Source organism: Malaclemys terrapin, chromosome 2, assembly GCF_027887155.1.
Source record: "Malaclemys terrapin pileata isolate rMalTer1 chromosome 2, rMalTer1.hap1, whole genome shotgun sequence".
NCBI lineage: Eukaryota > Metazoa > Chordata > Testudines > Emydidae > Malaclemys > Malaclemys terrapin.
Genome location: NC_071506.1, coordinates 208,012,470 through 208,034,662, shown reverse-complemented (window position 1 = coordinate 208,034,662; position 22,193 = coordinate 208,012,470). Strand labels below are relative to the sequence as shown.

Genomic DNA, 22,193 nt, shown 5'->3' with positions numbered 1-22,193 from the left:
ACCATCACAATTCACACTATTGTTGGTATTTGAGATCAAGCAAAAAAACAGACATGAGACTTTCAACTAGAGGTCCTTGCTCCAGATCAAAGACCCCATGGTGCCCCATTTCTGTCAACAGCTAGCACTTCAGCTGCTTAGACCAGCACCTTTTAAGAGCACTAAATGCTGTTCAGCTCTCACAGCACTCGCTTCTCTTACCTCACCTTTCTGACAGTTCCTTTAGAATTTCTTCCTCTGTCAACATGCCTTAGAGCTTTCAGTGGCCCCTTCCTAGTACATGTTGTCTCCAGGTAGTATTGTCCATTGCCATTCCAGTACCTTACACAGGGAGATCAGAAATGTTTGCATCTGGAACATCCACGCTGGTGTCTTGCAGGCAACTCAACTCAGACAGGTTTCAGAGTAGCAGCCGTGTTAGTCTGTATCCGCAAAAAGAACAGGAGTACTTGTGGCACCTTGGAGACTAACAAATTTATTGGAGCAGAAGCTTATGCTCCAATAAATTTGTTAGTCTCTAAGGTGCCACAAGCACTCCTGTTCTTTCAACTCAGACAAAAACTGAACTCAGCTTTTCCACCCTGACTCTTCCCTCTTCTCCATTAGCTCCCTATTCAATGGGCACACAACCTTGCTTTCATTTTTTTTATTCCTCCCTCACATAGCTGTTGCCACTAAACCCTGCTGGTTTTAACTCTACATTTCCAGACTCCATCCATTCTTGTCTGGTCCCACCACTAAAAGTGTCATTCAGGCCCTTGTCCTTTATCCTAACTATTGTAAATTCCTCCCCACGCTGGTCTCCCTTAACTTTCACAGCCACATTTTTAATGGTATCTGTGGGGTTTGTTGCTCTGACTATAGCCATGTTCAGCTTTTCCCGTATCTTCACTGTCTTCTGCATCATTCTTACCCCCCAAAACAGTCTAATTCAGTTCTCACTTACCTCATCTCTCATTCCCCCACTCTCTCCACCCAATCAGCACAGCTAAAGTGTCCCTTTCATGCAGTCTCTCATTTGTCTCTTTGCTTAGCCTCTTAAGTCTTAACTTAGAGCTTGATTGTAAATGTGAGTAAATCATCAGAATCAAGCCCTGCTACTGTCAGCTCTTCAGGAAAAGTCCACATCTCATTTGTCTTGAAATATCATGCTAATTTCCCTTTGGTGTCTTGGCTTTTGATTTTGTGTATCATTCCAAATGTCAAGGCATGTGTTTTCTTACAATGAGTCAATTCCCTAAATAAGTACTGAATGTTGAATCCAGTGCTCAACTTAAAAATGCCATCTCAGCTTTTCTGTGTAATCAACCGGATGAGGTCGCTGCACTAACACCAGCATCACTAATATTTTCAAAGTTGTAGAGCCTTTAGTGCTAACATATTGGTAAACAGCTGAGAATTCTCTTTTACCTACATCAGCAATTCCATTATACCTCTCGAATGTGTAAGTACTTATCACTTCCTCTACTAAGCTTTGATGATTAATGTATAGACCTATTTTAACATTTTCAGCCAGGTTCCAACTATTCATATTTTTTAAATGCAAGTTTTGTCACAGCCATGCAAGACTGTACTGTAGCATCTCACTAATAAGACTGCACAAAAAGATTAGATATATTACACCACAACGTGCAATAGAACAGACTTAGCTAAATGTGACTTAACAACAAAGAAGAGTCAGAGGGATAACTTGGGTGACAACAGAAATTGCACCCCGTGCCATCTATCTGCCTGATTTCTGATCTTATGCTCACTGTGACACTAGAGAGAGACGCTATTATTTTTTAAAATCGCCTGTCCTGGTTAAAGGACTAGCTGCACCTCTTTCCTGTCTTGTCTCTGACAGCACTCTTCTCGGTTATTGGGTCTTTTGCCTTAACCTAGCTTGGGGTGGAATCTGATGACTTTTTTACATTTAGATCCTATTTATACCAACCACTTATCACTCTGCAGGTCTGACTGGGTTTTAGGTACTTGTAGCTCCTCCCTTCAGGAACCTGTGACATTAAGAAGGATGTTGGTCAAAGTATTATTTAGTAGTTGGAAGAAAAAACATTAGAGAAAAAATATTTTAAAACAAATAGCCAACGGTTTAGGGAGAAACAGGCTTTCATCTTATCTAATTTGTTACAGGAACAAAACAATCAATTTACATTCTCCCAGCCAGCCCACATCCTTGTGTGTGTGTCTCTGGCACTGTCGCCTAACAACCCTTAAATGTAAGCTGTTAGACAATTATTAGAAAGGGACTCCTCTCTCTTTTCTAAGAGGGGCAAGCTCTGCTGCCCGGACTCATCCCAGGGTGAAATGTCCACTGTGACAAAGCTCTGTCCTTGTCTCCGTGGGTCCCGCGTTTCCTGGCGGATTTCGCTAGCTCAGAGGCTCACTATGACCCTCCACTTAACCCTTCTCTCTCTAGAGACAAGGGTCACAGTCTGCTGAGCCATTTTCATCATAAGCCAGCGAGGGAGGTGAGAAGCTATCCTCCCTTGCACAGTCTCTGTTGTCTCCCAGTCTCAGTGATTAATTGGGGGAAGCCCAGGGACCCTAATAGTATCAGCTATGGTAGCTGACCTTTTAGGAATAGGACATGTACAATTCCCTGGGCTACTTCCTCAAGCTCCACTTCACCCTTACCTCAGGGCCTCCTTCCTTGTGCCTAATATGGTGCGTACAGCTCAGTCTCTCCAACAGCGCAACTTCCTCTCTCAGCTCCTGACATGTGCACCCACCTGACTGGGAGGCTTTTAACTAGTTTCAGCCAGCCCCTGATTGGCTTCAGGTGTCCCAATCATCCTCCGTTTTCTGGAAAGCTCTTAATTGGCCTGGAGCAGCTGCTATTTACTTATCCTGGTACCAGGGATTTGTTTAGCCTGGGGCTAATATATCTATCTCCCACTACTTTTCTATAGCCATCTGGCCTTGCCCCGTTACACTACTTATGTATATCGTACACACACACCACACTAATGAAATATCAGTAGTTATTTCCCCCATTTCCACTTGGAACCTCCATGAAGTAACTTCATCTCTGTATCAGCTCTCCTCCTCGTCTGTAAAACTGGGTATTACTATTTATCTACCACACAGGTTTGTTGCAATAATTAATTAAAGATTGCATAGCAATGTTAAATGTTTTATTATAGTCTCTGTGTGCACTCACTCTTCACAATGAATTTAGAAAATGTTATTTTTCCTTTCACACATCTGCTTCTTCCCTTCCCTTTCCAAAAATAAGTATAGATTGGTGGGGAAGCTCATGCATATATGATTCTATCATCCTGTGGGAAACCCCACAGCATTCTTACTAACTGATAATACTATCTTTACTTCAAAGTAAAGAAAGGACCCAAAATATTCTTAGCTTTTATTATAGGGTGATGTCCCTAAGTGAACTGAAAGCCTCAGTGATCAAAATATTAAGTATACGAAATATTTTCTTGTACAAATGTGGATGGTGTCATTAGGTGCCACTAACAGAGTAAAGCAATCTTTCCAACTAATATTACAGCAAACTAACACAAGGGAACTTAAGTACATTACATTCAAAATTAAATAAAAAAAGCTTTTAATTTTTTCAGCATTGAGAGTGGAAAAATATTTATAAATAGGAATTTAAAATACACGAATTAAAAATGGAGAATCCCCTCAGTGTATTCTGGATCTTTTGACTTTGCTTGTTTCTCCAGCTGCTTTTCTCTTCTGAGATAATCCAATTCCCAGTTCTTTGCTATTTTGAAGATAAGAAACAGCTTCTGGCAGACAGTAACACTCCATGAGAGGAGGAAGCTCCTTCGAAAGAAAAAAAAGTGTTTTAATCAAATCTATTTGTTTAGCTAGACAGTATTAGAAAGTATTCTACTTGACCCTCCTTTAGCAACCAACTAAAATTAAAAAAAGGTTTATCATTCTGGAACACTGTATGAAGGAGTTATTAAACATATCCTGATTCTGACACATGGAGATAGTTGCCCATTAAAGTTTTTTAAACTTTTCTGGTTTGGCATGGAATTATCAAAAATTTATCAGAATCCTGATGCAAAATGCATCCCATGTAAATCTCAAGGTCACGCACACATAATTTAGTGTATTCCAAAAACCATCTAGCTAAAACGATACTATATATCCAGTTCCAACACAAACAAACCTCTGTCATTTTTTAGTGGCCAGAATTGGAAACTCAGCACAAGAATATTAACATTAAATCTTATGATCAGAATTATGGGCAAACCAGCTATAAAGGTCTAAAATTGGAATATCAATATCAAAGTCTGTGTTTCATTACAACCAAATGCCAGGTAGCTCTCCGCCCTACTTACATACAACAGTTTTCATTCAATGAATCAATGAGTGAAGTAGTTACTTTAATAAGCATGATTTAGTAAGCATGATTTACATATATTTGATGATCTAGATGTGGACTGTTTTCTTCAAGGCAAACAAATGGTACATTATGCCCCTAATATGCACACCTGTATGAGGTAGTCAGCAATGTATTCTGGTTTCAAGCAGTTCACTCCTTGGGTAGCAGCCTCCAGTACATTAACTCTGGCATCATCTGGTTTCAGTTTACTGAAGTCAGCAAAAAGGTGAGTAGCTTCTTTATAGAGAAGCAGAGAATGACCTGGCAGCACCTACAGATTTAAACACAACAGAAAGTACTTTTTATTTTTGTGTTTATTGCTCTTGGCAATTGAGTGTACATGTTTTACAGATTATGTATTCACTAATCTCCAGCACATTAAACAGTATGTCATCAGAAAACTGGGTACCAAGTATAGCCTCATTCTACAAAATAAATTTACATTCCAATGAGAGGAAGGATGGTCTTCTTCTTAGAGCAATAGACCGGGACCCAGAAGCTCTAGGTTCAAATCCCATCACTGCCACAGACTTCCTGTGAGACCTTGGGAAAGTTACTGACTCACTCTCTGCCTCCGTTCCCCATCTGTAAAGGGGAACATCACAACTTCCTTTGTCTGGCTTGTCTATTTAGATAATAAGCAATTTGGGTCAAGGACTGCCTCTTCCTACTTGCATTTACAGTGCCTAGCACAACAGGGCCTCTTGGTATTACAGTTACATGAACGACAACCCAACAAAACACCAGTGTCTATAAAAATGATCTAAAGTCATTTACTGAATGGAATTTTTTTTTTTTTTTAAAAGTCACATACCTTTGCTCCTCCTGATTGAAGAAGACGTTTGAATCCTGCTTCCTTGGTTTGGTCAACATTCAAAATCACTTTCCAGCCACTAAATGCCCCCTACATAAAAGATCCAGTTTTTAAAAAGAAAAGCTAATCATACCCCACTCAAGAACATTCTGTAAGGCAAGATTTATCACATACACACCATCCAGAATTTTTTTTTAAACAACAGCAGGGATGTACAACATGCAAGCCAAGGGTCAAATTCCAGCCCACAGGATCATACAACATTTCACCTTGCTACCCACTCCTACTTAAATGTAGGATGAAACAACAAAGCTGATTAACTGCAGATGAACTCTCACATCAAGTATATTCTAGTGTGTTTCAGGAAGTCTTGGAGTACAACAAAATATTAGGATCATGTGCATTCACTTTTATTTAAAATGTCAATGTAAATATATACGCAAATCAAGCACAGCCTTAATGCTCCGGGCAAGATGCTAATAAGCACCCCTTAACCCATAGTTTCTGTGGTCATGCACCCTTATTTTACAAGATGCAATTCTCAGTACTTTACTGGTGACTTGTGTGTTTGATTTCTAAGGGTAAAAATTCAAAGGTGCCTAGGGAGCCTAAGTCCTATTTTTAAGAGTGATTTAGACACTTGAGACAAAGTCTTCTTGAAAGTCAATGGAACTCCTTAAGCTCCTAAGTCATTTAGGTACCTATGAAAATTTTACCCTAAGACAACTGCGTGATGGAAAATACAGATGTCGGAGTTCTTTAGAATCATAATGCTAAAGGGTAAAGACCAATTTAATGATTCAGTAATGTTAAAAAACAATGAAGCCGTTATTTAAGTATTAGGATATCCAGTTTGCATGCTAGTTAGCAATGGGAGTTATTGCAGTCACCAGTGCCAAGAGGGGACAAAGACCGTTAATTAATCTTCAATGCTAATAATGTTCAATGCTGACAATAAAAGCTTTTAGGAAATAGATTAATTACATTAGTATGGATCCAGCTAGGATGCTTTGTTTTTACAAGAACAAAGCAGATAACCCTCTCTTGGTACAGAGACTCCAGGTTTCTTGGAGCATATCCCATTACAGAGGCTCCCTCCCAACATCAAGAAGTTACACTTCATATGTTTCCAAATACCTCAATGATGCCAGTTTCCTGCCTCCTTTTATGGATTTTTTTCCTCCATCTCATGGCTGCAAGTGCTAGTTTCTTTTGGTTTACATTGATTCCAGACAAAACATTGAGTATGGAGTTACTTCCCCATTCATAATCTTCCTCCTAGAACAATTATAGCCACACCAACAGCAAGAAATTAAAAAATAAAAACAACAAGAACGCACTAGCTTTGCACATCACTTTTACCTGATAGAAAGCACAGTAGTAGTTATTAAAATTAAATACAGTGGCTCTTGGTTAAACATCTTTAAATTTTTCCTATGTGTACAGAGCCTCTCACTTAGATTTTAAATAAACTCAGTCTTTTCATTACCCTAAATTATCTTCAGGCAGCTATGGTTCCTCTTGTGGTTAGAGACAATGGAATGTAACCACTAAGCAACAGAGAGTGAAAGCGACCATCACTTACTCACAATCCCCTTCTCTCTCTCTCTCTCTCTCTCTGAATTTAATAAGATTTCTTCCTGAACAATACAAGTGATTTATTTTTACTCATACAGATAAAACAAAACAAAACAGAAAACAAAAAACTTAGTAAGTCAGCGCAGTCAATAGAGCTGCTAGACCCCAGAGAACTATGAAATGGAGACTGGTTTCCCGCGGAGTACCCAGACTATATTAAAGTGGTGACATGCTGTAATAACAATAATTAATTAAGTGGTTTCAGAGCTCTACTGAAGATACCAAAGGTATTTTAGAGTATCACTAATTATAGATTCAACTGCAAATATAAAAAAAAATACAAAACTGAAAAGAAAGATGGGGAGAAGTTTGGTTATTTAGACTGTTATGCTTATAAACTATAGAATCAGGATCCACCACATTATTTTCAATTGTACTTATAATTTACATAAGGCACTTCACCCTAAATTATCAAAAGTGACTAGTGATTATGGGTGCCTCAGCTGTTGGAGGACCAACCTCAGACACCTGGAAAGGGACTGATTTTCAGAGGGAGGCTGAGTGCTGAGCAATTTCTGAAAGTCAGGTCTCTTCAATATGCCAAGAATTGGGCACTGAAAGTCACTTGTCCCTTGAGAATTTTGTCCTTACGTTTCTGCCATTAGCTGTAGTGGAGACTTTAAAAGCATTTTATTACTACAATTAAAACAGCAAAGGAGATGTAACAACTGATATATCACTAATAGAGTTATGAACCTGTACAAAGCAGCCAGCTGCTCTGCAGGCCTCAAGGTAGGAACGATGAAGCACCCACTTTCCAGCAGCCATCGAGGCCAAGTATTTCTCATTTCGAAGAGGATGTCCCACAATGATGTGCGTACAACTTGGGTCAAAGCACTGCTTCTCAAGCACCAGTCCACCTTGAAACATGGGAGTGAATGTGATTCAGGTTATTTAAAGTAAGTGTCTACCACAGAAACGTCAATTGAATAAATGAACTATTTTATAATTCATACTTAAACTGCAATGCTATGCACACTAGAATCTAGGCAGAAAGCCTTGCCATGTATTGATATAACCTCATGTACAGAAGACAAAGGGGGAGCTAGATCTGATAGAAGGCAGTGCTATTGTAACACAGACATAGCTACTTTGGCATTGGCAAGCTTGAGGCACTAGTGGCAGAAAAAAGCCTTGGGAACTTAGAAGAAAGGGGAGAAACACCAGTGGAGAGCAGGCAGGCCCTTAAGCAAAAAGAGGGAATCTTCTGCAGAAGAATCCCACCCAGCAAATCCCAGTAGATGAAAAGCGTCACCCTTTTGGTGGCAAGTTAAGCAGCTATGTGGACACAAAACAAATGGCTATAATCTTGCCATCAACAAGTTTAGGCTCAAAATAAGACAAAGGTTTCTAACCATCAGAGAGGAGTGAAGTTCTGGAACAGCCTTCCAGGGGAAGCAGTGGGGGCAAAAAACCAATATGGCTTCAAGACTGAGCTTGATACGTTTACGGAGGGGATGGTATGATGGGACTGCCTACAATATACAAAAACCTGTAGGAGAACACTTCAACCTCCCTGGACACACAATAGCAGATTTAAAGGTAGCCATCCTGCAACAAAAAATCTTCAGGACCAGACTTCAGAGAGAAACTGCTGAGCTTCAGTTCATCTGCAAATTTGACACCATCAGCTCAGAATTAAACAAAGACTGTGAATGGCTAGGCAACTACAAAAGCAGTTTCTCCTCCCTTGGTGTTCACACCTCAACTGCTAGAAGAGGGCCGCATCCTCCCTGATTGAACTAACCTTGTTATCTCTAGCCTGACTCACTCTTGCTTGCATATTTATACCTGCCTCTGGAAATTTCCACTACATGCATCCGAAGAAGTGGGTATTCACCCACGAAAGCTCATGCTCCAATACGACTGCTAGTCTATAAGGTGCCACAGGACTCTTTGCTACAATGGCATGCGGCCCATCGGTGACAGCCAGTAGCAAAAATCCCCAACTGCTGGAGATGGGACACTAGATAGAGAGGGCTCTGATTTATTAGAGAATTCTTTTTCAGATATCTGCCTGGTTGGTTTTGCCCACATGCTCAGGGTCTAACTGATCGCCATATTTGGGGTCTGGAAGGAATTTCCCCCTATGTCAGATTGGCTAAGCCCCTGGGAGGGTTTTGCCTTCCTCTACAGCATGGGTCATGGGTCACTTGCAGGTTAAAAGTAGTGGAAATGGTGAATTGTTTGCAACTTGAAGTCTTTAAATCATGATTTGAGGATTTCAGTAACTCAGCCAGGTTAAGGTCTATTTCAGGAGTGGGTGAGATTCTGTGGCCTGCAACGTGCCGGAGGTCAGACTAGATGATCACAATGGTCCCTTCTGACCTTAAAGTCTATGAGTCTATGATAACTTCAAATAACGAAAACAGTGATAGAACCACAAGGCCTTGTTTCAGTGCTAAAAAGGGTTTACTTTTTACTTCAGGGTAACTAAGGTGCATGAGCTATTCTGAGGTTAAAAAAACCCAGGGAAGATGAGGCACTTCAAGTTTTTGTAAAGTACGCGAGGTCAGCAATACACCCCTGCCTGGGCTTGACCTCACCTAGTTTATCGCACAGTAAAACTCAAGTGCCTTGTCTCCACTGTGTTTTTACAATGTGATAGCTAATACATATTATCCCCGGTGGTAAACACACCTTACCCTTCTTTGCCAGTGAAGACCTAGCCAAAGCGTCTTGAGAGCTACAGGTCTGAAACCTTAGGTTTATATTAGCAATGCATTAACCGAGGCCCCTTTTCAGCCCCAAAAGCCCCAAACAAACTTTAAAAGTTTTACAAACATCTGGCTACCTAGTTCCTCAATCAGATGGCAGTAATCGATTCGCTCTTGAGGATTAAGTGAAGACAGCTGGAATTTGCGCTGTTTTTCTGGTTCTTCATCAACCTTCTCATCTACTGTAATAGCCTAGAATATGACAAAAGTTATAGGGAGAGTTGCATAGAAAGATAAATTCAATACTCAACTACTTCTCTCAAGTATTCAAGGTTTTCCTACATCGGGTTTTCTATCTGCTGTGAGGTTTGAGAAGGCAGGAACCAGACCCATCAGTCACTAGACAAGGGTTTGGCTTCCAGTCAAGCAGACTGCATCCAAAGTTGAAAAATAGATAGTATTCTAATATTCAAAGTCAATCTAACACTTAACCTCCCCTGGTTCCCATCTACAGGGCACAGTTTAATAAATAATCTGTCATGAAAAGCAACAGAGGGTCCTGTGGCACCTTTCAGACTAACAGAAGTATTGGGAGCATAAGCTTTCGTGGGTAAGAACCTCACTTCTTCAGATGCAAGAAGTTTGCATCTGAAGAAGTGAGGTTCTTACCCACGAAAGCTTATGCTCCCAATACTTCTGTTAGTCTGAAAGGTGCCACAGGACCCTCTGTTGCTTTTTACAGATTCAGACTAACACGGCTACCCCTCTGATACTTGTCATGAAAAGAACGTTTTCATTTTAATTGATGGAATGGCAAGCTGGACGCACTGATAAATCAAATATCAAATGTACCTCCCTATCTCTCTTATCCAAGCTTTCTATTCCTACAGTGGGATTCTATCAGCAAGCAAAATCCCAGAGGGCTTCAAGTAACTATTTAAAAGTCAAAAATGTGTTAACAAAAATTGTCAGGGCTACCACAGCATGTAATATCCTGCTGCCAAAGGTAGCATCCAATGAAGCCTATACGTCTACCTTATAGCATGTCCAGGGTGCTTCCTTCCAGACCTCTTCATAAATGGATTTTTCAATCTAGGAAACTGATACTGCCTTTTTTTGATGGGCTTTGATCTTTCCTGTCAAGTTGTGCTCCTTCACTTTTCATATGCTACTTTTTTGCCTTTACTGCTGGATACTATAGAAACAGCCCAATGATATTCTCACCAGGTAGTTTTTAAATTGATTTGTATGCGCACCTTAGGTTTTGTGCAGAATGATGTGAGAACTCTCTCCAGAGATCTGTGAAATACCATATCCCTGCTGCTGGAATCCTTCAGCACCAAAAGTGTCTGTTCATTTCTGTACCACTGCTAGGGTCACCTGGTTGGGGATCATTCCTCTTATCCCATGCCACAATCTGCACTGTGCTAGCGGGTGCACATGCCAAAACTGAAGGAGCTGTTGCTACCGGTCCATATTAGGGGGTTAGTGCTGAGGTTTAAAATCTGGAGCAGAAGGGCAGAGGCTGCTCCTGAGAACAAAACAATGCAAATTGCACCTGCCCAGCAAGGTTATAGGGGAGATGAGCATAACAAGCACCTTTTCTCCTTGGGCTTCTGCTCATCATGGGGCGGTGTCCATAGTAGGCTGTAGAAGGAACACAGTGAAGAAAAACCTGAAATCAACTTGGCAATTTAATAGTTTTTCCTCTGTGCTCTGTAGTTTGCAAGGAGAAGGTCTGGAAAGTGCCTACAGCTGCCACCAGGAAGATCAAACTGAGTTTTCCAAAAGGGAAAAACTAAGCCACTGCCTGATGACTGACAGGTCTGGTCTTGCCTTAAAGTGAAAAGTAGAGGGGAAACCCACTGTAGGACTGGCAAGCCTGGATGAGAGAAAACAGTTACACATTCCAAACAAAGCTTATTTACTAGGGTGAGGAAATATGCCACTGAACACACATGCCTGTTGAAAAGATCAAGCAACAAAATTATACAAAGGACTAGTGAACTAAAGGCTAGATTAATTTTCCATAGCCCTTTGTGAATTTGCTACAGATTTTCAGCACCGACAGCTTATTTTTAAGTATTAATGTAACATACTATCCAAGTGATTAATCAGAAAGAACTTCTCCCCATTATTATGTCATTAAAGAGACTAAAAAACACAATAGAACCCCCAAGCCTGACCCCACCTCTGCCTACAAAAATCTATTTCATTAACACGACAAGAAAGTGGATTAAATGATGTTTTTCTTTTTGAAAGTAACATCCTCTAGAGCAGCGGTCTCCAACCTTTTTACACCCAAGATCACTTTTTGAATTTAACGGTAACGCAGGATCTACCCCGCCCCTTGCCTGAGGCCCCGCCTCTTCCCCAGAGCCCCACCCCACTCACTCGCTCTCCCCCAGCCTCACTCACTTTCACCGGGCTGTGGTTGGTGTTCAGGACAGGGTGTGGGCTCTGGGCTGGAGCCGAGGAGTTCGCAGTGTGGGAGGGGGATGTGGGCTGAACCTGGGGCAGAGGACTGGGGTGCAGGAGGCGGGAGGGGTGCAAGATATGGGAAGGAGTTTGGGTGCAGGAGGGGGGTCAGGGCTGGGAGTTGGGGGCACTGGCTCTGGGAAGGGTGTCAAGGCTCAGGGTTGGGGTGCAGGAGGGAGTATGGGGTGCTGGCTCTGGGAGGGGGCTCAGGGCTGGGGTGTGGCCTCCCGCCAGGCTGCACTTACCTCCGGCGGCTCCTGGTTGGTGGTGTAGCGTGGCTGCCGCTAAGGCAGGCTCCTTGCCTACCCTGGCTCCATGCCACTCCTGGAAGGGGTCAACGTGGCCCTGTGGCCCCTGGAGGGGCAGGGAGGTGGACGGCAAGTGGCTCCATGCGCTCCCCCTCTCTGCAAGCACCACCCCTGCAGCTCCCATTGGCCACAGCTCCCCTTTCCTGGCCAATGGGAGCTGCAGGTGCGGTGCTTGCAGGCAGGAGCAGCGCACGGAGGGAGATCCTGTCCTCCTGTCTCTGAGCTACATTGGCCACTTCCAGGAGTGGCATGGGGCCGGGGCAGGCAGGGAGCCTGTCTTAGCAGCAGCCCCATTGTGCTGCCAGAAATCATGATCGACTGAGAGATCCTGTAGGATCAACCAGTCGATTGCAATTGACCGGTTGGTGACCGCTGCTCTAGAGAACAACAAAAAGGATAAAAGGTTTAGAAAACATGATCTATGGGACAAGGTTAAAAAAACTGCCATGTTTAGTACTGAGAAAAGACGACTGAGGGGAGACTTTTGATAACAGTTCTTAAATATATTAAAGGGCTATTCTGAAGAGAACAGTGGTTCAACTGTTCTCCACGTCTGCTGAAGATCAGATAAAAAGTAATGGGCTCAATCTGCAGCAAGGGAGATTTAGGTTAGCTATTAGGAAAAACTTTCTAACTATAAGGGTAAAGTTCCGGAATAGGCTTACAAGGGAGATTGTGGAATTCCCACCACTGTAGGTTTTTAAGAACAGGTTGGACAATCATGTGTCAGGGATGGTCTAGGTTTACTTGGTCCTGCCTCAGCACAGGGGGATGGACTAGATCTCTTGAGGTCTCTTCCAGTCCCACGTTTCTATGACCTGTTCAGAGTCTCTTGGGAAAAATGAAAAATTTGGAACTAAAAGTACACTGCACAGAAATTATCCACTTTAAAAACTGTTAAACTGATGAATACATTTACTGTCAGCTTCAAATATTAGATGCATTTTAATAGTACACTGGGCCATTTCTTCACAGTGCAAGTATGATCCTTTAAAAACAAGTATGCTGCTATAACAAACCTTTTCTTTGGGCTGTGGAGCCACAGGAGGGTTAGCCAGCGGGAAGGCAATGCTGGGAGCTTGCGGTGTGGGGATCACTTGATCATCTTTTACTGGGGTTTCTGGATCACTATATGTTGGATGCTTTGGGACCTCTGCCACACCTGTGTCCCCAGAATCATGAACAGCTGTGGATAGTAATTCACTGATGCTTGATTTTGTTTGACTGAATTATAACTAAGATAACACTGAAAAAAGTATATCTCAAATGAATAAGAAACAAATGCCATCACAACATTTATTCTGCATTTTCAGAAACAACTGCTTACTTCCTGTCTTAAAATTTACATCCTTTAATCACAAGGTAGCAGTTGAGCTGTTACAAGCCTCATGTTTTTTTACTATCTTGAGGCTTCTCTACTTCCCAATTGATTCCTTAAACTAACTTGACATGAAGCACTCAAATTGGCCACAGAAGGGGACTGCACCGATTGAACTAGTTTAGTTTATAAACCAATTTCATTAAATCACTACAACTTTCTCATATAAGACTGGGCCAAAGAAACCATCCTCCAGGTAGGCTGCTTCAAACAGAAAAGCTGGAAGGGGATGGGAGGTGTCAAGAATGCCCCTTTCCCACACACACTATAGAAAGCTTGCTGCAGGAAGCAAAAGGAAAACAATGTTTGTGGAAGTCAGCATGACAGCATGTGAAGTATTCGTGCATGGTCTGACAATGAGCACAGGACCGAGGAGTCAGGAACTTCTGATTTCTAATCTCAGCCCTGTCAATGACTCAAAGGGCAAATCAATTCACTTCTGTTCCAGTTTCCCAATTCGTAAAAAACAGCAGTAATATCTGTGTGGATTAATGTTTCCACAGCACTTTGAACATGTAAAGCATTACATGAGTGATAAACATCACTACTGATCTCTTCCTGCAGAGCCACCTGATGGCTGCCCATCTGCTAGCTTCTACTCTCCTCTCATCCAGCTCTTTTTTTCCTGCCATCAAGAGGAGAGTGGAAACCAGGAAGCATCTCCTAGTCCATCCATATCAGAGGAGAATATTCACTGCTTCTTAAGTAGAAGGAGTGGAAGGAAGGGGAAACAGAATAGATGACTCAGCTGTGCTTCTTCTCCACTCCTAACAGCAGGATAAAAAGGCTTGCAGGGATAGAAGAAAATAGCTAGGCAGGGCATGTAATCAACTGTATTTGTAAAGACAGCAAGAAAGGTAGAATAATAACTTGACTGCATCCTGATCCACTGATCTCCCCAGCAGACTTGCTGCCAGATTTTTATGGGGCTCCTGGGCATTGGTGATCCTTCTCCTACACCTCCATTCTTACTGAGCATTGTGGATCTTCTTCAACTGCTATTAAAAAGCTAAGATTTTACAACAGTTAAGCATATTAAGAGGCTCAGTGTAGTTATTTGCTTTAGTAAGTACACATCTTAAACTCGAAACCTATAGTCGTAAGTTGAATCAAGGTGTCAATGTAGAGGAGCCATAAATGCTGTTCGTCATAACTCAAATGTCGTAAAGTCGAGGACTGCCTGTACTATTCAACATTAATAAGGGTTCCAGAATTGGGGCCTAAAACAAAAAAAGCTTATCTTTAGGCAAGGGCTGCCTCCAAACTGCTTACTGCTGTCAAAAAGGTGCATGGGGTCTTTCTGGAGGAAGAGCAGAGTTAAAAAAAAAAATTATTTACCGTTTTAAAACAAGACTAAGAATGGACTGTCACTCATCCTGAGCCTCATTATTAAAAAGGGGAAAAAAGTTCAGGTCACTTAGAGAGATCACAACACACTAAAGCTGAAAAAGATCCATGTAATAGTGTTGGTTTTTTTGCTTCTAGAATACCACTGTATCATAATAAATAATCCTAACTACACTCCAGCTCAAACATGTATTTCTCTACTTACCTAATTCAACAACTTCTCTATCAACGAAGGATTCCCTGAAAGGGGAATCATTCATGTTATTTACATCAGTCTGAATTTGTTCAGAGTACTGTGAAGGACTATTGGGCCACTGTAAGTTGCTGACAAGCCTTGCTCTCTCCTCTCTTGCAGTGGGGTCATCCCAGACAATCTGCTCATTTTGTGATGGCTCTGTGTTTATGTCCATCACTGCTTGCCGTGACTGCCTAAGGAACAAAAAACAAAATCCACATAAAGTTTCCTTAAAAAAACAGATGAACTATACTTGAGGGCAAGGACGTATTTATCATCGTGTTAACAATGTACTATGCCGGACCCTCGCTAGAATGCGGGGTTCGGGATCCATGCGCGGTACCACATTAAATATTTAAATTGGGATCCATGGTAAATTTGGGATCCATCGTCACGACCGCACTATACGCGAATCCGCGCTCTAGCGACGCGCGCTCTAGCGAGGGTCCGATTACAAATCTTTATTACTGGATAGCACAGTCAGGAGAGAATAAACTTCAATATAAAATTGATAAGTCAGGCAGTTTGACTACCTGGGTATCAGTCAGCACGGCTACAAAAAAGTGACTGTGAACAATACTGGTCATTTTTAGCATGTATCATGCTACTAAGGTGTTCCATGATCAGCATATCCCATACTTTACTGTCCTTATAGTCTTGGTGTACATTTGAAAGTTAAAAGAGAGCAATCTTGCTTCTTGGGTGGCAAATATTGGAAATTAATTTCCAATATTTACCAGGAATCAGGCTCTTCATCATTAATTCCCGTCATCTGGTTTAGCCATCAAATACTTCTCAATTCATCAGAAAACACATGCCCTATATTTCAGGTTCTTTTTAGAAACTACTGATAGATCTGAAAGGCAATCTCGCCCATGGTGAATTAACAATGTTTTCATTTTGACTGGAGGTTTTAGCTATATTTTCTACATTCCCATAGTCCAGGGATGGATTTTAAACTGCAACAAGACAGACTTACTTACATTAGTGGCAAAATGCAAGTGTAATACGTGAAAGCCTCATAATCGGAAGTAGTCTTCACATTTGCAAGTGTATAAATGCATAACGAAACAGTGTATTTATAGCTATCGTATAGCAATTGAGATTTGAAAGGTTATTAGTAGGGCTGTCAAGTGATTAAAAAAATTAATTGCAATTAATCGCTATGTTAAACAATAATAGAGTACTATTTATATAAATATTTTTGGATGTTTTCCACATTTTCAAATATATTGATTTCAATTACAAACACAGAATACAAAGTGTACAGTGCTCACTTTATATTTTTTAATTATCATATTTGAACTGTAAAAATAAAAGAAATAGTATTTTTCAATTCACTTAATACAAGTACCATAGTGCAATCTCTTTATCATGAAAGTTGAATTTACAAATGTAGAATTATGTATAAAAAATAACTGCACTGAATATAAAACAAATGTAAAACTTTAGAGCCTACAAGTCCACTCAGTCCTATTTCTTGTTCAGACAAACGAGTTTGTTTACATTTGCAGGAGATAATGCTGCCCGCTTCTTGTTCACAAATTCACCTGAAAGTGAGAATAGGTGTTCGTCTGGCACTATTGTAGCTGGCATTGCAAGATATTTACGTGCCAGATACACTAAAGATTCAAATGTCCCTTTATGCTTCAACCCACCATTCCAGAGGATTGAAGCATATGCTGATGGGTTCTGCTCGATAACGATCCAAATCAGTGCAGACAAATGCATGTTCATTTTAATCATCTGAGTCAGATGCCACCAGCAGAAGGCTGATTTTAATTTTTGGTGGTTTGGGTTCTGTAGTTTCCGCATCAGACTGTTGCTCTTTTAAGACTTCTGAAAGCATGCTGCACATCCCATCCTGATCAGATTTTGGAAGGAACTGCAGATTCTTAAATCTTGGGTTGAGTGCTGTATCTATCCTTAGAAATCTCACATTGGTACCTTCTTTGCAGTTTCTCAAATCTGCAGTGAAAGTATTCTTAAAACGAACAACATGCTGGGTCATCATCCGAGACTGCTATAACATGAAATATATGGCAGAATGCACTAGAACAGAGCAGGAGACATACAATTCTCCCCCAAGGAGTTCAGTCACTAATTTAATTAACACTTTTTTTTTTTTTTTTTTTTTAAACGAGTGTTATCAGCGTGGAAGCATGTCCTCTGGAATGGTGGCCAAAGCATTACGGGGCATACGAATGTTTAGCATATCTGGCACATAAATACCTTACAATGCCAGCTACCAAAGTGCCATGCAAACGTCTATTCTCATTTTCAGGTGACATTGTAAATACGAAGCGGTCAGCATATCTCCTGTAAATGTAAACAAACTTGTTTCTCTTAGCGATTGGCTGAAGAAGAAGTAAGACTGAGTGGACTTGTAGGCTCTGAAGTTTTAATTTGTTTTGCTTTTGAGTGGTTATGTAACCAAAAAAAAAAAAAAAAAAAAATTAATTCTACATTTGTAAGTTGCGCTTTAATGATAAAGAGACTGCACTACGGTACTTGTAAGAGGTGAATTGAAAAATAATATTTCTTTTCTTTATCATTTTACAGTGCAAATATTTGTAATAAAAATAATATAAAGTGAGCACTGTACACTTTGTATTCTGTGTTGTAATTGAAATCAATATATTTGAAAATGTAGAAAAATATCCAAAACATTCAATAAATTTCAATTGGTATTCTACTGTTTAACAGTGCGATTAATCACGATTAATTTTTTTGAGTTAATCGCGTGAGTTAACTGCCATTAACTGACAGCCCTACTTATTAGACTTACTTAGTTTTCTGTCCAAATTTTTGTAAGACTGTCAAAGTCAAGTAAAAGAAAGCAAGACAAAGAAAGACACATTTACATGCAGCATGATACCTTAGAGCTTCCAAGACTCTACTACGACCATTACGCACAGATCGTGTGCCATCTGGTGTGGTAGGGGAACTGTCGAAACCATTCCTTGACAATGATCCTCTTTGTGCTTGTGGTTTCACTATCGATGTTGCAGACATGATCTCCTGTAGTTGCTTTTGAAAGTTCTCCCTCATTTCCAGTGTCTGGGTTAAAACTTGAAGTGAAAGGAAGTCACAACAAGAGTTAGGCCATTTAATTTTACATTTTTAGAATGCCACAGGGGTTTAATCATGTAGCTCCCTTTCAGGACAAAGATATGTACATGTTTTCACATGTGGCAATACTTTCAATTAAGTCTTTGTTTCTCATGACAAATAATTAGCAATATCCAGTCTTTGAGAAATTCTAGAATACTAAAGACAACAGCTCAGCAGCCCAATAATTCATCAGGGTTCTCCTTATGGATTTGCCAGTGTCTTTAAACAAGGGTCCAAAACATCTCTCCTCATACTCTGGAGCACTTATTGTAAGAAGCAGCCAGCACTTTTCCAGGGAAGTCTGGCTGGCTACACTGAGCTTAGGTAAGAGAATAAATGACACTCAAACCTCCAGATCTTAAAAGTCAAGCTTCCCCAAAATAGTAAAACACTTATATTTATAACTGTAGTTTCCACGGCTGTTTTAAAAAGAAAACAAAGAATATTTTGTTTACCTCCTTTGGCTTCATTTGCTGCAATTTGCTCCTCTCTTACTGTGACTGCTTCCTTTACCTGGTTAGTAGTTACATCTCCTGTGTCATTTTCATCCACTGAAATACTCTAAGAATGTTAAAAATATAGAACTTATCAATCTAATTCTGAAACTGAAAGACATAGCAACTGGCTGCAGTGTTCAGTGGGAGGTAAGCATGTTGGGGTGTTTTAGGGGACAGGAAGAACTGTACCAAACCTCCACCAACAAACCAAAGTTCCACTCTATCAGCCTCAGGTTAGCTTAATATTTCTGCCGCAGCAGTGAAATAATTAAAAAAAAAAAACACTAGATAGGAGATCTAATATCCCATTAAATTCAATAAAATTCACACCTTTCAGGTCTACTGTTTATGTCTAACTGAAGACAGAGACAGGATCACACCAATTCAGATTTGAAGACTGTGTCCACTCTAATAAGATATTTAAGAGAGTTAGAATGCTGAGAAACTGACGGAGCCTCCAGGATAGAGAAAGTTTACAGCTGCATAACTGCTGAACCTGACCCCAGAGATTACTAAATAACAATATTTGTACCAGTTTATATTCATTTTGTTAGTGAAACAACTAGATTAAAATAATGCCAATGAATCCAATACAGACAAGAGGTTACATCTTATCATATACCTCAGTTTCCTTTTCTGTTTTTCCAGTTGATGAAAGTCTACTGGAAGAAAGTCTGCCATCTTGCACTGCACTGATATCCAGACTCATTTTGGGATTGTAAGTGTGAGGGAACAGAGATTCAGGAAGTCGTTTATATTCTTGTGCACTCTGCAACAAAGGTCATAAATTTAAGAAGTTATGAGAAATCTGGGAGGAACTGAGAGTAATTTAGATAGCATGATGCAAAACTAAATATAAAAAAAATCAATAAAATAATATAATTGGGAAAAAACACTAACGCAGGAGACACATGTAGTTCTTATGTCAGCAAGTATGAAATTCTTACTTTTCAAAAAGTTCTGAAGATTTTTCTTCATGACTACTGAATCTAACTTTACTTCTGTCCCATCGGCAAATACTTATGCAAACAAAAGTTATTGTTCAGGAAAACCTCAACCAAAAGTTCTTGTAAACTGAGTCAATGTATTGGGTATGAAAAGCAAATATATGAAGAAATTGTCAATTTCAGCTCTACAGTCATTACAAGGTGAAGGTACACCAATTATTAATTAAGATTTAGAAGGATGAAGCCTGCAAATTAAAAGCAGCATGCATAAAGCTATTGTGTATGAACAATTTAAACCCATGCACGTGCTTTGAAAAAAATGGAAAGTCAGTCCAATACATCTGATCTTGTCTCCATTCTCCTTCACATTTCAGAGGAAAATAAAAATAAATTTCTTCCATACCTCTAAAAGCCAATGCTCTGACACAATGTGTATGCCCCTTTCTTTAACAGATTTGTATTCCTTACTGCTGTCATTTTGTCTTCCCTGGTAGATGAAGTGAGTTACTGTTTCATCGAAGCACCATCTAGAACAAATACCAATAAAATGTAACCTGAAGATATCAACTCCAGTTTATTATTATAATTACTGCATCCTTGAAACTGAGTCTTATCCCACCAAGACAAATAGCCATTACTCTATGAAGCTTAAAAAAAGCTACAAAAAACTTACTTATTTAGCTGCCCCCTCAAAATCACCATCATCCAACATACAAGAATTGTTTGGGGAATCATGTCACGCATCGCTTAGTAATTTCAATTTAATATTAATAAAATGTACCTTAACATTTGATTTTTTTTTGTTTGTTTTTTCATTTTACAAATTGAAATATTTATGTAGAACAGCAATATTCTTTTGCGTTTTATTCTATACACGTTCTTATATTGCCCTCCCCACTTCTTGTATTCGAGCACCTTTCAGTAGCACATTAAGCAATGTGACCAACATCTGTCACATGTGATTTGTTCTCTCTCTTATTCTCGCTGCATGGGGAGAACTGTGTGCACAGTGTAGTGTTTGGTTTTGGTTCTGTTTTTGTAGTTTTTGCTTTTAAATGTGCACACTACTATTTTATATTAGAGACAGCAAGGTTGAAGAAGCATACTCTGCATGTGGTGCAGAAGGGTTTGAGATGGTCTTAGTTCCTGTGTCAAGTATCAGAGGGATAGCCGTGTTAGTCTGAATCTGTAAAAAGCAACAGAGGGTCCTGTGGCACCTTTAAGACTAACAGAAGTATTGGGAGCATAAGCTTTCGTGGGTAAGAACCTCACTTCACCTCACTTAGTTCCTGTGGGAGATCATTCCACAATCTTGAACTGGCCCCTGAGGAAGTTCTGTCTCCTGCATGGACAAGCTTTACCCTTATCATAGAGAGTTCCATTGTGCTAGAAGAGCAAAGATATACCCTGGTCTTCATTGCTAAACTTTAGGTGATCTTTCAGATATCCTGGGCCCAGGCTATTGAGCACCTTGAAGGTAAGGACTGAAACCTTGAACTTGATTCAATATTCTATTGAAGGCCAGTGTGAGGAGAGGAGGATAAGCCTGAAGTGCTTGCGGTATCCCATGTTGCCAGGAGACATACTGCAGCATTTAATATTAGTTGGAGTTTACTAAGGGTTGATGGCTTTGTGGCCAGATATACTGCATTGCTCTAGTCCAGACAGGAGGTGACAAGGGAGTATAATTGGGTCAGGTCACCATTCGCCAAGATGGGATGGAGTCTCCTAACAAGAGATGGTATAAGGCATTACTCGCAGATGCTGTTATGTGAGAGATTAGCATCATCAAGAAATCCAGGAGAACTCCTAAACTGAAATGACCAATTGTGCTCGTTTGCCTTCAACCAAAGGAGATAGCACCATGACTGTGAACTCTTCGAAGTGTTTTTCTCTGCCCACTACCATAACCTCTGTGTTGCTCGAGTTCAGTTTCAACCAGCTGTTCTTCATCCATGAGCTGATCTCACTCAAGCACTAGACCATCTTGGTGATATCAGTATGGTCATATGTGGGGAAGGGTAGGTAGTGCTGCATATTGCTAACACTTCAGAGATGACATGGACTCGTTTGAGCATTGGCCTGATAAACCCAGGGTTGTGAGTTCAATCCTTGAGGAAGCCATTTAGGGATCTGGGGCAAAAATCTGTCTGGGGATTGGTCCTGCTTTGAGCAGGGGTTGGACCAGATGACTTCCTGAGGTCCCTGCCAACCCTGATATTCTATGATCTATGATCTCCTTGTAGCTGCATTTAGATGTTAAACAGAACCAGAGAGAGAATTGATCCTTGTGGGACTCCATAAGAGAGGCGTTTAGTGGCAAAGACACAGTTTCCATCACAATTTACTGGATTCATCCCTTCAGGCAGGGCTTAAACAATTTTAGTGCATGTCTCTGGATCCCTGACACCTCTCTC

At 40.4% G+C, this 22,193-nt stretch overlaps 1 protein-coding gene across 4 annotated transcripts in view; it reads right to left on the bottom strand.

The window, feature by feature from the left end:
- Positions 1-3,353: 3,353 nt before the first annotated feature.
- The window catches only part of TOPBP1 (DNA topoisomerase II binding protein 1), a 42,048-nt gene continuing 23,208 nt past the window's right edge, over positions 3,354-22,193 (bottom strand). For 3 of the 4 annotated variants that reach the window (XM_054019662.1, XM_054019661.1, XM_054019663.1), the window contains exons 17-28: positions 20,180-20,303; positions 19,452-19,598; positions 18,788-18,893; positions 18,097-18,289; positions 15,189-15,412; positions 13,278-13,444; positions 9,610-9,724; positions 7,512-7,675; positions 6,315-6,455; positions 5,178-5,267; positions 4,473-4,634; positions 3,354-3,792 (exon numbers count right to left, since the gene is read on the bottom strand). In XM_054019662.1, the coding sequence (XP_053875637.1) occupies positions 3,649-3,792; positions 4,473-4,634; positions 5,178-5,267; positions 6,315-6,455; positions 7,512-7,675; positions 9,610-9,724; positions 13,278-13,444; positions 15,189-15,412; positions 18,097-18,289; positions 18,788-18,893; positions 19,452-19,598; positions 20,180-20,303 (1,777 nt within the window). In that variant the 3' untranslated portion in view covers positions 3,354-3,648. Of the gene's footprint in view, positions 3,793-4,472; positions 4,635-5,177; positions 5,268-6,314; positions 6,456-7,511; positions 7,676-9,609; positions 9,725-11,071; positions 11,120-13,277; positions 13,445-15,188; positions 15,413-18,096; positions 18,290-18,787; positions 18,894-19,451; positions 19,599-20,179; positions 20,304-22,193 lie in introns of those variants that run through there. The other variant, XM_054019664.1, reaches the window with a different exon arrangement.